Here is an 18,231-nt window from a genome sequence, read left to right as displayed (position 1 = left end):
GCTGTACAGTAAATACAGATAAAAATACAATAGAACACAATTTCGTAATAACACCTCGCTGATAAAAATAAAATAAAAATATATAAAACAAATAAATTAAACCTTTCTAAAAGCCAATGAAAAGAGGTGAGTTTTAAGAGCGGTTTTAAAAGTTTCTAGGCTTTTGGAGAGTCTGACGTGAGGAGGTAAACTGTTCCACAGTCTGGGTGCAGCCACAGCAAACGCCCTCTCTCCCTTTGTCTTTAATTTATACCTGGGAACATCTAAAAGCATCAGGTCGGCTGACCTCAAAGATCTCCTGGGGCGATAAGTACTAAGGAGTTCTGACAGGTAAGAAGGTGCAGTGCCATTTAAAACCTTAAAAGCCAGCAATAAGATTTTAAAATCAATCCTAAAGGCAACTGGGAGCCAGTGGAGAGAGCAGAGAACCGGAGTGATGTGGTCTCTTTTTTTTGAACCGGTCAACAGGCGAGCGGCAGCGTTCTGCACCAGTTGAAGGCGATGTAGACAGGAACGATCTAGGCCAGCATAGAGGGAATTGCAGTAGTCTAGCCGTGAAGTAATAAAAGCATGGACCACTCTTTCTAGATCGTTCCTGCAAAGGTAAGACTTGACTTTGGCTAAAATCCGCAAATGATAAAAAGATCCCTTAACTACAGAGCTGATTTGTTTATCAAGTTTAAAAGCATTGTCAAAAATAACACCAAGACTCTTAATGGAAGAAGTGCAATCGGAGGTTAGGGGTCCCAAAAAGTCAAGAGAGAAGTTGGGATCTTTAGGAAGCCCAAACACAATGACTTCAGTTTTGCTTTCATTAAGGTGTAAGAAGTTAAGAGTCATCCAAGTCTTAATGTCAGACAAGCAGGAGAGTAGCGGCTGCAAAGAAACATTGCAGTTCAACCTCAGAGGGAGGTAGATCTGAATATCATCGGCAAAGATGTGGAAGGACACATTATGTTTACGGAGCACATCGCCCAGAGGGAGCAAGTACAGAATAAACAACAGGGGGCCTAGTATGGACCCCTGAGGTACGCCACAGGTTAAAGGAGCTCTGGGAGATGACAGTTCACCAAGGTGAACAGAAAAACTCCTATTATTCAAATAGGACTGGAAAAACTTTAAGACAGTGCCCTTTAAACCGACACAATGTTGAAGGCGGGATAGCAGTATGTTGTGATCAACAGTGTCGAAGGCTGCTGTCAGGTCCAGGGTTACTAAGACAGCAGCACAACCAGAGTCAACAGTTAAAAGCAAATCATTAAAAACTCTCAGAAGGGCGGTTTCTGTGCTATGCCGAGCTCTAAAACCAGACTGGAACTTCTCATAGAGATTGTTATTGTCAAGAAATAGCTGGAGCTGCGTGAGGGCGGCTCGTTCCAGTACTTTAGACAGAAAAGGGAGGTTGGAAATGGGCCTATAGTTAGAGAGTAGGGATGGATCTAGATTAGGCTTTTTAAGGAGAGGTTGAACAACAGCGTGCTTGAAGGGTGTTGGAAAACAACCAGAACTGAGGCAGGCATTGATCAGGACCAGAAGGAAAGGTCCGACTGAGTCCAGAACCTGCTTCAGAAGCCGAGAGGGGATAGCATCGGTGGAACAGTTGGTAGTCTTAACCTTGCAGACTATTTCATGCAGCTGAGAGAGAGAGATTGGTTCGAACTGATTAAAGGCAGAATGGCACAAAGACAAAACACAGGGATTGGAAGGTGAAGATGGAATGACAGACTGCAGGGAGGAAATCTTGTTTACAAAGAACTTTAGAAAGTCATTACAGAGGGTGGCAGAAGGTGTGAGGCTGGTGGATGTGTAAGGATTTACAATGGAATTTAAAACACGAAACAGAGTCTGAGGTTTATGGACAAAAAAAAGTCTAATGTGTTGTCTGCTGCTGTTTTTATATACAATGCCTAAAAATGTAGCAGCTGATGTTACAATCAAGGCAAAATAATTTTTACTCTTCATCTGCTTTCACAGTGTGACAGAAGACGTTAGGGTATAGACACTGCAGTTACCGACTGCTGTCACGATTGCTGAGCTAATGTGAGCCAAACAAAGAGCATCTACTGGCTATGAATGATTTACAAATCATGTCTGAGATCATTAACCAATAATCTAATATCTAGCTTATCTAGGAAGACTAAGAAAAACCTTCGTACAAAACAAACAAATCTCCATTACAGTTTCCAGCCTATCTGATACAAGCCCCACAAACCTACCAGTGGGGCTTGTTATATTTTTTTTTAAAACACATAAATCCATATCGATGTTTAACCCCAGAAAAGTGAAACGTTTGACAAACACAGATTTATTTGTATCAAAATGACTCATTTAGTACAAATGTTGTAACAGACATTTAAAAGAAGTGACTATTAATTATAAATCATTCATCATTTTTAATGAACTTTCATCAGTCCTGTGTTCCAGTGGAACATTGTGTTACGTGAAGTAATGTTTTTATAATTAGAAAACCAAAACAATCCCAATTATGCAAAAAACTGTTGCACTGATTAAGGAAGCAATAAATTTGGTTATTTGAGTGTGTGTAGCAACAGCCTCTGTGGGTTTGATTGTAGCCTGAAAATGGCCATAAAAAAGAAAACAACAGAAAAACAACAACAACTTTGTTTCGAAACTCGTCAGAATAATCGTTCTGTAAAAAAACGAGGGCTATACCTCGTGGGGAAAATGCCATAAAAAACATTAGGTTGTAGCCTGCTACCTTCACAGAACAGCACCAGCTGGTCTTAAAATGAATAAAAGAAATGTGAGCAAGAGGACAAGTACATAAGGGTCTGTAGTTTCAGAAGGGGTAACCGCACATAGGAGCTGGCAGCTGTATTAATTGGCACCAGTCTCAAAATGACCAGTTAGGAGGCAACTCCAGCATGCTTACCTTTGAGGCAGAGATGTTGTACATGTGACTGACCACTGAATAGAAACTATTAGGATGGGTGAAAGAGAACCAGTGTTGGATATAAGAACATATGAGGGAGGTGTCCAGATTAAAAATAAGAACATTTGTAGGATCAAGTAAGATGTTGGAGGAGTGCTCATTAGGGTTGTTTGGGTGGTGCTAAGCGGGAGTGTTCTGGAAGATAACTGATAAGTTGAACCAAGAAGGCTAATACTCTATTTTCCAACCCCGTGCCATGCCCTGTGGACGTCTATCAGTCACAGCCAGTTCCCTCGTAAACAGGTCAATGACCTCTCAACCGCATCCCAACTGCAAAAGCATCAACCACGCTTAATGCGTACACAGTAATGAACATGATGCAGAGTAGAAACGAACACAATCTCATTTGCCTTTAGAACCTGATTGATCCCGTCTCTGTGTAGGGAATAATTAATAGTTGTGAATAATGATGATGTTACCTCTGTTGTACCGACTATGTAAATGTGCATGACTCTCTCGCTTTGAAGACGCTCGTGGATGGATCCTGCTGCCGTCTGATGCCGCAGCTATTAAATAAACTCCGCAGACGGGCACAGCTCAAAGCAACAAACACAACTTCAGCTCTTGATAATGTTTTATCGAAGCACTTTTATTACACTTTCTAGACATGCGAGCGAGTCTCTCACCACTCACTGGTATGACTTTTTTACGGACATTTCAGTTTGTAATAGATGTGAAATTGCGGAGCAAAGTGAATGAGGCAAGAAATGCGGAAAAAGCCTGCTGTTCAGACCTGGAAGAAAAAAAAATAATGTTAAATTTTACAAGTTTTTTTTTTTTGTCGTAAAGGCTTTCTTATTTAGCATGAGATTAGTTTGGGCAGCATGAAAGCGCGACACAGACATTGAAAGAGTTTGACGCCTGCCAGAAGCATGAGAATTGGCCATTGTGCAAAAAGTCAAGGTTGATTTTTTTTCTCCTCTTGGTGAATTTTATTCTCCCCACCTAAAGCCACTTGGACCCTTTACATCGTCAGACCCCACAGCTTGAGCCCCAGTAAGCCTGTGCTTTAAAACAGTGGTGGCTCCGTACTTTCTAAGAGCTGATCAGAAACAAAGTCAGGTGGTCTCTGCCTGTGATGGAGTGGCTAGCACAATCTCTCTAACTCTCAACCCTGTTGAGCTGTTTGGGGAGACAGCATGACCGTGTGATATGTGAGAAGTGTCCAACTGCCTGTCAAACCGGTTCGTGGGAAGCACTTCAGGAAACATTAGGTGAATACCAAAGATTTGCAAAGTTCTATCTGCTGACACGTGACTTCGTTTGATAACAAAAACACATTTTTAAGGACAAAATTTCTATTTTATTTTATTTTATTCCAACCTTGTCATCGTGTTCAGTATAATTCTTTGTCACCTTGCATAAAAGTTAGATTTTTCAAATAAAAACATTTTGAGTGACTTCAAACCTACATAAAGGATTTCTTGTAACGTCCCAGACATTGGTGACAGACTAAAAGTGGCTGTTATAGGAGCTAGAGCACTTGCAGTGCTTTAATAAATTACCTTATGTCTGGTCAAAAAGTTCCTGTGGTGTTTTTAAAATGTAGAAAAGTAACAAAGCTAGTGACAAAGTATGTAACAGAAATAGAGTCAGAATCTTTATTTTCATCGCACAAAAGGTACAGCGAAAATGAATGCAGCCCCATTCAGAGTGCATGAATAACATTGTGTGTGCTTTTATCGTTACTGATTGCACAGTTATTCAGAAGTATAGAGTTGGAGGTAGATCTAGGCTGAATATACAGAAACTATATAAAGTGTAGTGAATATGTAAAAGTTAGACTGAATGGATGTGCATGGGACCTTTAGGCCTCTCCTGCCTATCCATCCATTTTCTTCTACTTATTGAGTCATAAGGGGTCACACGGGGTGGCTATCCCAGCTGTCACAGGACATGAGGCAGGGTACTGCCTGGACAGGCCACCAATCAGGACTAACACATAGAGACAAACCACCACTCCCACTCAAAGTCACACCTATGGCCAGTTTCTGATCACCAACCCCAAGCATCTCCTTGGAATGTGGGAGGAAGATGGTTTACCAGGAAATACTCACATAAATACATTCAACCTAAACCTTCTTGCTGTGAAGTAACGGTGCTGACCAGCACACCACTTGTGATTCCTGAAAGTTGAATATTATTTGGAAGTGTTTAGACATGATAGTTCCTATCACAGACACGGTTTCTCAGAGACTGAAAAGAGAAAGGCTTTCCCAGCTTGGACACAATGCTTGGTAGCTTTGTTCTTTTTCAACACTAGTGCTCTGGGCTCTCGTTTAACTTGTCACAGTTTAATAGCGAACATAGCAAACACAGAAACGTGAACAAAGGACTTCACTTTGGTATGGAGCTGAGAAAACATGAAAACTGGTATTGCTAGTGAAGAAAATATGTAGCATTCCTTGCTTTACCTAAGATATTTTCTCCTGTTGTGACAACAAGGCCCTCTTCTTCCTACCAACAGCCAAACACAGGGCCTGCATGTTGCACAGTTAACTGGTATGAACGGTAATAGAAGTGAACTTATTAAGAAATGTTTAATTTTACTAGTTAATACTAAAATATTGAAAGTCCATGGCCTGATTTTCAGCGTACATATAGAAAGGACAAAGAAGCAAAGACTTTGAATAAATCCATCTACAAGACATAAATAAAAGGATGGTCCAAGTCTAAATGGGAAGAGCTCCACTGTGCTGATTCACTCGGCTGAGGGTCTCCTACTTTTATTCCATCTGAACTGAACCCTATATGCAATCAGACAGCACAGTCTTCCAGCCACTGCGCAGCATGCTGTGCTAAGCAGTCAGTGCAAAAATGCTTCATGGATTTTGAACCTTCAGTGACATGAGCTACTGAAATAATCGGCAGATGGACAAAAGCTGGGGAAAAAAACACCACAAGACTGTGGAGGCAGTACTAATGAGGTCTTTTTAAAAATACTGCATTGCAATGCATTCGTTAGCTTACAGAAACTAGTGTGTAGCAGTAATGACCTCAATAGAGTGAGCAGTTTGCATGAAGAGGTTTGCAGTCTGTTCTGATAGCAGGTGGTGGGCAGTAGGCCAGAGATTGTGTATAGAGGTAACGTTAGAGGGTCAGCTCAGTCTGGTGATGGCTGTCGGGACGAAGCCGTTGAGGTGCTGAGTTGGCGTAGCTCTAATGAAATGTTACCTTCCCCCGAAGGAAAGCTTCTGAACAGGTGGTTGCCTGTTTGTCTGGGATCAGCGGCGATCCTCTTCATTGTGTGGCTCTGTCATGGAGGGCAACTGGCAACCAATTATCTACTCAGCAATGCTGAGTAGGTAAGATTGGCTGCTACAGCTTGTTTCCAGTAGTGCCGGGAAAGTAGAATCCTTTCTATTCGGAGTGTTCCGGCTGAGAGCGGTTAAGGTGGACACAAAAAACGCTGTCACACACATAGCGACTCAATCACAGTACAGCAGCTAACGCAGAGGTGCTCTGTGCTGATGTTGGCTTTATCCTTTTTGCCCCGACAGATGTTTTCAAGCATATTTATCTCAGATTTACAGGACAGTCACTTTACTGTATATGCTGTGAGCTAATGACTCATTAGTTAATTAAAAAGTATGTATTTATTCAGATTTTGAAGAGTAAAAACATTATTTTTTTTAGCACAAATACATGTATTCATACAATTTGCTGTATTTTAGCCATGCATTTCAGTTATTTATTTATTTCTAGGCATACAGAACGATGCATAAATAATGGTGTGTAACTGGCAGCACATTTGTAGATCCTTCTCATTTCTCTCTTTGCTTTGCAATTAATGGGACCAAAGTCTGCTTGCTCACTACAGTCTATCGTGCTCGGTGTTCTTTTGTGTGAATGGAGACCAATTCAGGCTGAATATTGGTTTAAACTGTATTATTGCTTAAATAATGATCCTTAAATACTCGTCCTTGATGAGTCCAAACGTGTGTGTGTGTGTTTGTATGTGCAAGACGGTGCATGTGTGACTTTGTAATTGGATTCTGTGTGTTTCCGTGCATGTGAGCACGCGCCTCACCTCCAGCTTCTTTCAGCCAGCTGCTTCATGCCTCATTGGGGTTTGTATTGATTGTTCCAGTTTCTCTTTGTTTTCAGTCCTCTATTTTGGTCGTCTGATGCAGCTCTAAGAAACCCGCTGGCCTTTGCTAAAACTGCCCTAACAGCTACAGGAGCCTTTGGTAAAATTGCTTTAAATGGGTAGACAGACTGTGGTCAGAAAGCTCTGAATGGTGAGAGAGCCCTTTGGTAAAATGTCTCCAGAAGGTCAGAGAAGCTGCAACAAAATAGCCTCAATAGCTCCAACGGTACACTGGGCGAGTTCACACACGTGCACGGTAGGCACCGCGCGGCAACTCACACACACGCATTTCCTTATCTTCCCGATCCTCTCTATCACACACACAAATGTAGGCATGCACCCACGCTCCAAACCAGCAGAGATGGAGCTCGTATATGACCGGCGGTGCTGCGTCGCTGTTTGTCTGCAGCATTTCAGCATTTCAGCTGTAGATGGTGGCTGCCAGAGGGAAATGTAACATGGCGGCAATCCCCTGCTCATTGAGTAATATCCTGCCCGCCGTAACATTACTCAGCTTTCAGTAAGAGACCAGATCAGTGAGACAGCTAGTGGGAGACAGATGGAGAGAGTTGGGGGGACTCTGACAGAAAGAGAGAGGAGGCGTGATGGGAAATGAAAGAACAACAGAGAAATGCGTGAAGAAGAAAGCTGTGATCTGTTGGACTTGGTGTACTGTCGCAACCATGACTAACTAGATAAGTGTGACAGCGAGTTTTACTGGTAAATAAACACCGGCGTGTACAGCAAATCTCATCATTGAAGACGCGTGAAGTGTGTCACCACCTCCGCTCTTCGTTTATCCTTCTTTCCGTCATTTCATCCCTTTATCCGAGCGAGACGTCCCATTTCAGATTAGCAAGGTCAAACCAATGATGAGTCCTGAGGTTTATACCGGTTAAAAAATTGCGGCAATGAGCCTCTGCTCATGCTCTCTCACACACCCACGAAAGACAGTCCGTCATGCATGCAAAAAGCACACAGTTAAACAGTCTTGACAGTGGCATTAGTAGCTTTCAAGGAGTTTGTGGAGGGGAGTAAGAAAAACACTTTAGCACCTCTCTTCTGTCAGAGTGAAGCGAGGGTCGACAGGCGAAAATGCGGCAGGGCACGCGGACCCCCGGGCTCTTAGTCTCTACTCTAACATTGACTTAGACACAGATTTGTTTTATTGGCTCTGAAGTCCCTCTCCTTCACTCTCCTTCACACTTGTTTTTTCCCCATTTGTCTCTCCTCTTTTTTACTCCCCCCCCTGCCTCTCTTTCTCCCATCCCTCAGAAGTCTTGACTTAGCTAGAGGCTGACACAGCCATGCAGAACTTGGATGAGCAATTGCCTTTACTGTACATGCTAAACTACGCACTAAATCGAATGACTGATGTGCTTGAAAGTGTTTGCTGCTGGGCAAAGCTGGCTGTAGTCTTTGGTTGTCAGACAGAATATAGTCGGCGGTTAGCCATGTCTACGAGCGAAAAAGGACTTGGCAATCAGGCCAGGATGTGTTTCCACTTGTGTGAGGGTATTGATAAATCATTTTTAACTGACTGCAGTGCTACCTTGGCTGTAATGCTTATCGATAAGGCAGTATATTCACAGTCAATCACCCCCATTGTGCCCCACAGCTCTGCCCAGGACTGATACAAATACTTGATAACGATATCTGGTTTACTTCAGTGGTTAAAGAGGAATGAACACATGCATGCTCACATGCACATCTCCCACTTTCTCCCACCACAAGTGTGAAATCTAATCGTCATAGGAGCACACAATCATTTTTTATCTAATCTGGAGACACATACATGCCTGACAACAAGAGCGAATGCTGCATGCTAGCATTGTCGCCATGTCGACCACCTGAAATGGTTTGTCTCCTATGTAATCTGTACATCTTTGCGTTTTAGCCGCTAATGTGAGAAAGCTTATGATGCTGCTGCTATCTCAGCAAGCCTCACTTTGCTACTAAATTTCCACCAGCTTGAATTCTTCTCTGTTCTCTCATTTCTCTCCACGGTAGTTTAAGAAAACCTGAAAAAGCCACATCAAGTACCTCCTTTTTTTAATAGTGAACTGTCTGTTTCTCGCTCCCTCCACCCCACGCTCTTCTCTTCAGCTTTCCTCATCCTCCGCACACATCTTGGCGGGGTAGCCGACAGCGAGGGTACAGCACAGAACCCCCCTCACAGCGGTACCGTCCTATTACCTCTGGCAGTCATCTCACTGTCACACTGATCAATGATTCATGTGTGCGCGCGCCTCAGCCTGTTAGCTCACTGCACTGCTGCTCATCGCTGGCACTGTGCTGCTGCCGACGCCGCTGCTCCTTCACCAGTTATAATGACTGGACTAACTCAGAGTCCTCTCACTAACGTGTGCCTTCGCCAAAGCACAAGAGAGAAAGATGGACGCTGAGAGGGATGGATAGACAGGCAGGAGGAAAAGGGAGCGAGAATGAAGGGTCAGGCTGAGCACATGCTGCTCGCATAACTGGCTGCACACTGTGTGGAAGTGAGTCTGTGAGAGCGTCTCTGTATTTTAAATGGAAAGAGGTGTCGGTGTCTCTCTAGATGAAATTCTTGCCACTCAGTAGCCATCTTTGAAATGTCTCCAGGCAGTTATGTGGACTAACAAGTTCAGATTCCTGTGGGGTGGTGGTTCTATTATATAAATACTTTTACAACAGTGGATGAGTATGTTATACATGGCCAGAGTCTGAAATCATGAGGTCAGTATATCTGTACATGTATTCCTCATGATTTGAAAGCACAGGCTTCGGCTCTCTGTTCAGTTTTTTTCTACTCTTGGCTCTACATAGTTTAAACTCCAGTGCATTTCCTAAATATGCTACAGACACTGCTCTGCTGCATTTTAGCTCAGCAGCACTTCCCACCCTTTTGTTTCTAAGAGGCAGGAAATCAGAAGAAACTCAGTCAAAGGGAGAATCTGCACAAAGGGAAAGGAGTTAAACAGGCAGTGAATTAATGGACTGAACTGATGCCTTGTTTAAAACAAATAAGAAATGTATGGGGCTAAGCTAAGCTAAGCTAATTAGCAGCTAGCTGTACCTGCATATCTGGAGGGTCTTAGAAAAATGCATACACTATTGGTCTTAGAGCCACAAATCGACCACGCCCAAAAAAGTGCTATAAAAAATTTATATATTAATATTTTTTTCCACTTTAAATTAGCCAATCTTTTAGACCTACTTCTCCTTGAAATATTCATGTCAAGTTTTAATTACATTTCGCGGATTTTAACCCTTTATATCCCGGTTTCGTCACATGAGCGCACTGCTTTTTTTGCCCCAAAAAACAAAAAACTTGAATATTTTCCAAAAAAAACATTTGAGGTAATATTCAATTGTTATTATAATTAGGCCTTTGGATGGACTAAAGATTGTCACCAAGAGTCATTTCGATCGCCTTTTATTTTTTTTCCAGGAGCGCATTTCATAAAATGCACACTATCGACCACGCCCAAAAAGTGCAATAAAAATATTAAATATTAATTTTTTTTTCACTTTAAATTGGTCAGTCTTTTAAAACTACTTCTCCCTGAAATATTCATATAAAGTTTTAATTATATTTTCGTTGTTTTAACCCTTTAAATTACAAAAAAACTAAAAAAAAAACTAAAAAACTAAATATTTTCCCAAAAAACCATTTGAAGTAATATTTGATTGTTATTATAATTAGGCCTTTAGATGGACTAAAGATTGGCACAAACAGTCATTTCGATCGCCTTTTATTTTTTTTTTCAGGACCAGAAAATGGTCTCCAGGCGGCAAATGCTCCTCCTCTAGGCCGAAATAAGTGCATGTTGCCGGGGTAAGTCGCGACGATCACCGGGGCACGATCACCGGGGACTGCTTTTTCCAGCCCACACGTCCGATACCACGTGACAACAAATACGTCATTTCCTGTTGACTAAAAAAAAAAAAAAAAAAAGAGCACCCTCTCATGGTCCTAGGGACCAAAAAATGGTCCCGCACGATCAGCGGGCGAAGCCGCTGCAGCACGCCGGAAATGACGCTTCATTCCCCGCAGGTCTCTTTAAGCAGCCCGCTGTTTTCCAGCCCCGGGTCAAATGTGGAGCAAGGGCGCCACCCGGTGGACAAATAAAAAAATTACAACTCTAAGGCCAGTACTGCAAGCGGAAGCGGAAGCATTACCGATCACGATCGATTTGACCGTAATTTTTTTGCCGTGAAAAATAGCGTTTATAATGGGTTTCAATGGGGCACAAATCGACCACTAGGACCAATAGCGTAAGTTTATCGCTAGCTTAGCCACTGAAGCTAATTTCCGGAAGTCATACTGAAATTTTAACAGTAAATGTGACCAAACTTTTTTTTGCAGACTTTCGCTATATTCCATTCAACACTGTGCAAATGGCAGGTAATCAAAATTTGAAAATAGCCACAAATAGCCACAAATCGACCCAAGACCCTCCAGGGGATATTTACTGTACATATTGCCCTGCCAAGAAAGCAAGCTTATTTTCTAAAACATCAAGTGAAGGTTTAAATGTTCTACATGGTTTTGTGGGAAAAATTATTTTCTATTAAGTTATTTCTCCTTTTGATCTAATAAAGAAATGCGAACAATAAAAATATCAAGGTGTCACAAAGGGCCTATATTAAACACTCCGTTACTCTGTTTATCCAACATTGTTTGAGGGGGTTGTAGTTGACTTTTTTCTTATATTTCCTCAGGAGACTGCATGTCCTTTTATCATCACAGATAAGAACTAACACCACAGTTCATTTGACGATATAATCCAGATTCTCCAAGGTCTCTGTGATTTTCTAGAGTGTAGGATAGCGTAACCCAGGACGACAGGACATCTCTATGACGACTGTGCCAGTATCGTTTGTGTGTCCAAAAACGATATTAATTTGTCTGTGAGTCAGGGGTCTGACAGAATAAATGTTAAGGTCAAGAATAAACCTTCATGCTCAGCAGTTGCTCATCTTTTTTCATGTCTCTTTGGCACTGAATAACCTGCAGCAATTGAAACCTTGTAACCTCTACATGCCTAATAGATAGACATATATTAAACTCCCATTCCTGTCCACATTATGGGCTCTATGAGTGCTCAGTTTTAAATGCCCGGAATTCATTTGCTTAAATGACAAACCAACAAATATGTCCTCACTGGTATTAATATTACTGTTTGGACATTAGATCCTCAAAAGTACAAGAGCATATGCTCAAACGCTCACTCTTCCATCATCTCCTCATCACACTCAGAGGTCCTTGTTCCCTTCTTGCTCCGGTGTGTTTGCGTGTGCATGCATGCTGTGCAACTCTAGATGCTAAGTGTTCAAGCAAAAGGTCAACAGCCATAAAGTAAGAGAGAGAGAGACAGAGAATGGGGGGAGGGCTGATGAGGAGGAGCAGGAGAAGTGGGGTCTGAGGGTGTTTTGAGGAGAGATGGAGTGGTGACGAGGAGAAGGTAGGAGAGCTGGTGAGGACTGTCGCTGCAGAGTCATAACTGTAGTGGGTAATACTTGGCCAGCAGAGGTGTGGGGGACACCAGACAAACATGGAGAGCAAGAAAAGCAATTCAGATGAGAGGAAGCGAGGAGAGAATGGAGTCTGAGAGACTTAATGGTGGAAATGCCAAATGTATCAGTTTGGGAATAACTTGTCATCCCTCACTGAGCACTCTTACAGACTAATTTATGAAACTATGATAGGTTGTTCCACTCCACTCCACTGCCAAATATAATGCCATACAAACTGTGACGAGGAATACAAACCTACATTTTTAGGTGTGGTATGATATTTTATGGTGTATTTTAAGAGAAAGATAATTGCCGTGGTCGAAAGGAAATTTCAGCGGCGCTCTTGCTAATTCTGTCAGTGTCAAATACGTGTGATTTTGACCACCTTCACTGTGTGTGTGCTTTTTTCATGAGTTTCTTTCTACCTGCTTCCGTTCTCCTCCCACCTGTCTGCTAAGGATGCAGTACGGGCAGTACCAGACAACCGAAAGGATTTTGCTGGAAGCTAAATCCATGAAATTAAATGTACAAGGAAGATCATTTGGGTTACTGTTTGACATCCTTTTTTCCAGCATCAAAACGAATCATCACAGGTACTTTCACAGCAAGGTGTTTATGGGAAAAATCCCCCAAGTCGCCTTTTTTTAAAAAAGAAAAAGAAAACAAGAGATGTTTAAAAATGACTGACTCGTACTCACACTGACGTGAGGAGCTTGTGCGTGTCCATGTCTGGTCTCGTCACAGACTGACAGTTCAATTAGTTTGAGCTAAATGATGCATGACGTCTCCCTCATGGCCCTGGTAATCGTCAGTGTTCTGCTTTGAAGAGCTCATATTGTGCATGAGTAGATATCTAAACCAATAGTGGCTAGTGCTAGTCAAAAGTAGAAATGTATGATTTGCTGATCCCCGTAGATGCCAGAGTGAGGCATGGGACCCTGTTGGCTTCAACTCTCAGAGCTCATCATAGATTTGCTGGTATTTTTCAGAGAAAACAGTTTTATTTCCCCGCCTCGCACCCCTCTCCTCTGTGCTTCCTCAAAGGAAAGTAGCAGCAAATGGCTTTGAACTATTTGGAGTTTTAATTAGGTATCCTTCATCAGGAGGGGGTGGAGTGTGGGCGACTGTGGAGGCATGTGCATGCATGCATGTATGCACAGATGAGAAAAGTGTGAGTCTGCGCCGTACCTGTGTGATTGTGTTGGTTGCGCCGTATAATTGTGGATTTGTTTTTCTAAGCAGCCATTTTACGCGAGCGTTATCAAGCTCGTGTCAAGTGCTTTTTCTGGGTGTCGGCAATCAGCAGACAGAGGACAGACAGTGAAGATGTTTGAAGTCCTTAGAAGTTCCCTACCTTGATCTGCATGCAGCAGCCATCCTCTGACTGCCACCAGCACATAGTAACTTTTTGATTTAAGTCTTTGCTTTTGTTTGATGTTCCAAATGTGTCAGAGGAGGGGAGAAAAAAACTGCAATGATTTATTTCATTTGCTTTGTTCTTCCTATCAGCAAAGGCACATTACCTTTTTAGATTCTTTTAAAGAAATTAAAAAAAAAAATTTAAACACTGCTCAAGTATAAGCCTGAATGAATGGAACCTCGTGATTGGTCAGAACACAGCTGAATGTTTTACTCAACACTTTACTGACAACACTCGCAAAAAACTAATTCATTTCCTTAATGGGCGTGTGTTAGTTGTTTTTATTTAACAGCATGTTGGTTTCCCGTCCTAGTAAACAATTTTATGAGTGGGAGGGGGGAATCCAGTATTCTCTCTCATACCCTTTGTTGTTTAAAAGGCCCATATGGATTGTGAATCGGCAGCAGCTTTCAAAGCATCATTAGTCATGCATAAAAGCCTGTGTTAGCGCTTTAATACTAGCCCTGGGCTCAGACTCACAAGATCTGCCTTAATTGCCCACCACTGCCACGTTCTGTGTTGGTGTGCACATGTGCCATGTGCGCAGGCATGCACGCATGTGTGCGTGACAGTTTGTCTTCTCTGCGTGTTTTCTAATTGTCCTTTGCTTTGCCGGACGCTAATAAGCACATAAAGAGAGTGAGTGCTCTAAGATGGGCATTAAAAAAAGGATTCAGACACACCCCTCTTGCATGTTTTGAATAATGATCTCCTCTGTCTGTTTTCTTTTCTTTACCCTTGGCTGCCAATCTGCGTGTGTGTGTGTGTGTGTGTAGCGGTCCACCTGTTAGGTTTGACCTGGCATCTGCGTCACGGTGAGAGCCAGCTGTATGAGAATGGCCTGAGCTCAGCAGACCATCAACAAGAGGACCGCAGCAAAACCAGACCGACGAGCTCCGTCCACCTGCTGGACACGCTCAACCCTGAAAACACACACAGTGGTGACAGAGGTGAGCTGACACGCACACAGTGTACACTGTAATAACAGATGTTCTGCACTCAGCCACTGACAGGATCTGCCCGTTAGTAACAACAAAACAAATGTAATACAGCAGCTTGAAAAATTTGTATTAAATGTATTGACTAAAAACATAAGTGATGACTTCGAGTGCTTCACTTCATTTTTCTTTATCTGTGCCTGGCTGTTTTCTTTTTCTTTCTATCGACATTTTTGCAAGCAAAAAGGCAAGGAAAGCATTTTTGACTTTTTCATTAAGCATGCCCAATAAGAGCGTATTTTGACAAATCGGAATTATTTTCGGGGCCTTCATATTTCAGGTTTCCATGGAAAACCACCCCTTCAGAGTTGCTCTGGACTTACCTTCATGTCAGTCTTTAACCAGACTTATGCGATGTTAGTCAGCTGGGACTTTTCATTTTGACAATGTTTTTAAAAACTGTCTGCGTTGTAGCTTCGAAGTTCTGCAGACTTTTGCAGAGAGCTCCTCATCTTTGCTTTAGGTTGTCAGCTCAAGGCTACAAGCCTTTACATGTGTAACACACCCGACTCATCAAATGGATTATGAGTAATGTACATGCCAAATTTTGAGACAGGAGAGGAATGTGTTAAAAAATTATGGACATGAAGTTGTCTTTGGATAACTGTTGAATCTTTGCCTAAATCCTGGAGAGCGCTCTTGACGGGCTGCAGAGACATAAATGAGTTTTTCTTCTTCATGCAGACTTCTTCATGCTGTTTGCCATTTTTTTACTTTTGCTGGGTGCACCTGGTTTTCTGGAAGGAGGCCAGCTGTTGGTTTTGATGGTACCTGTGATAGTGCTCTGATAGATTTGTGCTTTTGTGCGAGTCCTGGTATTATGTCCTTCATTTGCATGGCTCCACTCTACTCCTCATATTATCACCTCTGCATAAATGGCAACTTTCAGTCAACTTTCAGCCACATGGCAGCTCTTTTAGGCATGAATTATTGATCAAAAAAATGAGACACATCTGCCCACTTAGTGTCCCGGTTACTTTTGGACCACGGCAAATTGTGCACCATAGCTTAAGAGGATTCTAGTTGTTTCTCTTCGATGATGCTGTGAACCACAGCTGAGACTTCAATTAGGATCCATTAACTTCTGCAAACTAAACATATTGAACAATGACATGTAATGTTTTAATCACACTTTTACAAACACCATACACATAAGCCAAAGATTAAGCCTGTCATGTTGTGTTGCTGCAGAGGCTAAAACGAGTACAAAGAGTTGCTGAAGAGTGAAAACTGAAGATGCACCAAACACATACACCAAACACATGCACTTATATTCGGATCTTCAGGTACAGGTCTACAAATTTCAATCAGCTTCTAGTGCATTAAGTCCCTGGCTTCGTAAATAACACTCTTCCCACAACTAATGATCCAATACAATAGAGAGACATTAGTCCAGAGATAAGCCTTACTCTGATTACTCATTTTTTAGAAAGGCTAGGAAACTGGTTAATCGCGTTTTCTTTTTCCTGCTACGTGACTGGAATTGCTTTTCTCCACTCTGCCTTCTCCCAACTAGCCAGAGGAATTACTAACACCAGTTTAACCCCACGATATGGGACATTAATTGTGAGCGTCTCAGGTCATGAAGTCAGACAGGACAGAGCAACCTTCATGGTTGGTGTGATTCTGATGGATATTACATCGGAGGCTGTCGGAGCCCACGTTCAGCGCTTACACAGAAAACGTGCGAGGCAAAACTGCAACTCGCTGCAATTTAGGCAACCTGGGACATCCCTGAAGCAACTATTCTTGATGAATCCTCACATTCGGAGGATTAACGCTCTCATCAGTATCTAAATCCTCCAATAGAGCACGCAGGGGTCGTGGAATTCACTTCTGAGTGTTGCGTCACAACAATCTATTGTTTCAGCTCTTATTGCTTTATATGCGCCGTGAAAGCTGGGAAATCAAAATGGGCAAAGCTAAGCTGTTGATGCAGGGGGCTCAGATTAATAAAATTGGCACGGTGGAGGTGGTCCCCAGGCAGAGGAGGGCCAGGGAGATTAGAGATTAGGCTGTAATCCAGTGTGGCAGATTATCACGCTCATCCTGCTGCACCCATCACCTCTCACACCAAGAGACCACACAATCCCCTAGATTACACCGCGAACGATGGCGAGGGAAGGAATGGAAAGGATAGAGAGAGATAAGGGGGCAAGGGACGGATACACGATGAAGCTAAAAAAGAATTGCTGTCATTAAAGTAGTATATTCCTTAAACATCTTAGAAGAAGCTTTCACAACTTGTCTGCAAACCACCAAAAAAAAAAGAAACTCAAAGAACAACAAGATGCAAAATGTTCAGTTTTTTTAATTCGGAATAAATTGTCTTAGCCTAACACGCTGCTATAAACACAAGGAACACAAGTAACAGTGGGAGCATGAAGATAGCTGAGGCGGCTGATTGGAGGATAGTCATCAGTTTCTGCTTGTTTTGATATAAACTGATGACACAGTAGGGAGAGATGAAACGAGCTTGGCGGAATGATTGGAAGGTAGTAATCTTCTTGTATTGTCGTTCATGTATTTTTAGTGTTGTTGTTTTTCTGTCAACTTCAATGCCATAAAGATGATTTGTTGGCTCCACTCCGAAATCAGAATCCGGAGCCGCAAGACTTCTAATCCACCTTATGAGGCGGCCCGCGCCACCATGCTTGATGCTAATTGACATGTTGTGTCATGCGCGTATGGCTAGCGTCTCGTCAAGCCGCGCGTGCTGTTTTATATTCTTCACGCTATCTCTCCTGCAGTTTCCAGAGATCACCAGCAGCCCCTCTAAGCCGACCACACATAAAAGCTTCTCTAATTAGTATTACAGTAATTGCCACTCGCCCCATGATACCCAACCTCGCGCTGATGTGCATGCATGAATGTGTGCTCACAAACACACCGCCTTTCCCTTATCTCTTCTCTGTTTTTATATCAAACAAGCGAGGGTAAGGGCATTTAGAGATGGCCATCTCACACACACACACACACACACACACACACACACACACACACACACACACACACACACACACACACACACACACACACACACACATTAATGGAAACTCTTCTGGCGTACATGAAAGCAGATGTGCCCAGAACAGAATTTTTTTGTCGGTGGAATCCCTTCCTTAATGAAGTACATCAGAGTTTGAGAGTAATATTTCACTCAATGTGCAACGTCGGATGTATTAACGATATGAAATGATACAAAGTGACATACAGTAGAGCGGCGCGTTGCCTCATTATAATGTGGAGATGATGAAATGTGGAGCTT

At 42.4% G+C, this 18,231-nt stretch overlaps 1 protein-coding gene across 1 annotated transcript in view; it reads left to right on the top strand.

Annotated features, from left to right (window-relative positions):
• tenm1 (teneurin transmembrane protein 1) overlaps window positions 1-18,231 on the top strand; it is a 201,524-nt gene that overhangs the window by 84,709 nt on the left and 98,584 nt on the right. The window contains exon 6 of the mRNA XM_085420553.1: window positions 14,742-14,915. Within this exon, the coding sequence (XP_085276679.1) occupies window positions 14,742-14,915 (174 nt within the window). The remainder of the gene's footprint in view (window positions 1-14,741; window positions 14,916-18,231) is intronic.

This window comes from Rhamphochromis longiceps, linkage group LG2 (assembly GCF_057381845.1).
Source record: "Rhamphochromis longiceps isolate RC_006_pf linkage group LG2, R_longiceps_female_GT1.1, whole genome shotgun sequence".
Lineage (NCBI taxonomy): Eukaryota > Metazoa > Chordata > Actinopteri > Cichliformes > Cichlidae > Rhamphochromis > Rhamphochromis longiceps.
The sequence above is the reverse complement of the archived record's forward strand: the minus strand, read 5'-3'. Positions and strand labels throughout refer to the sequence as shown.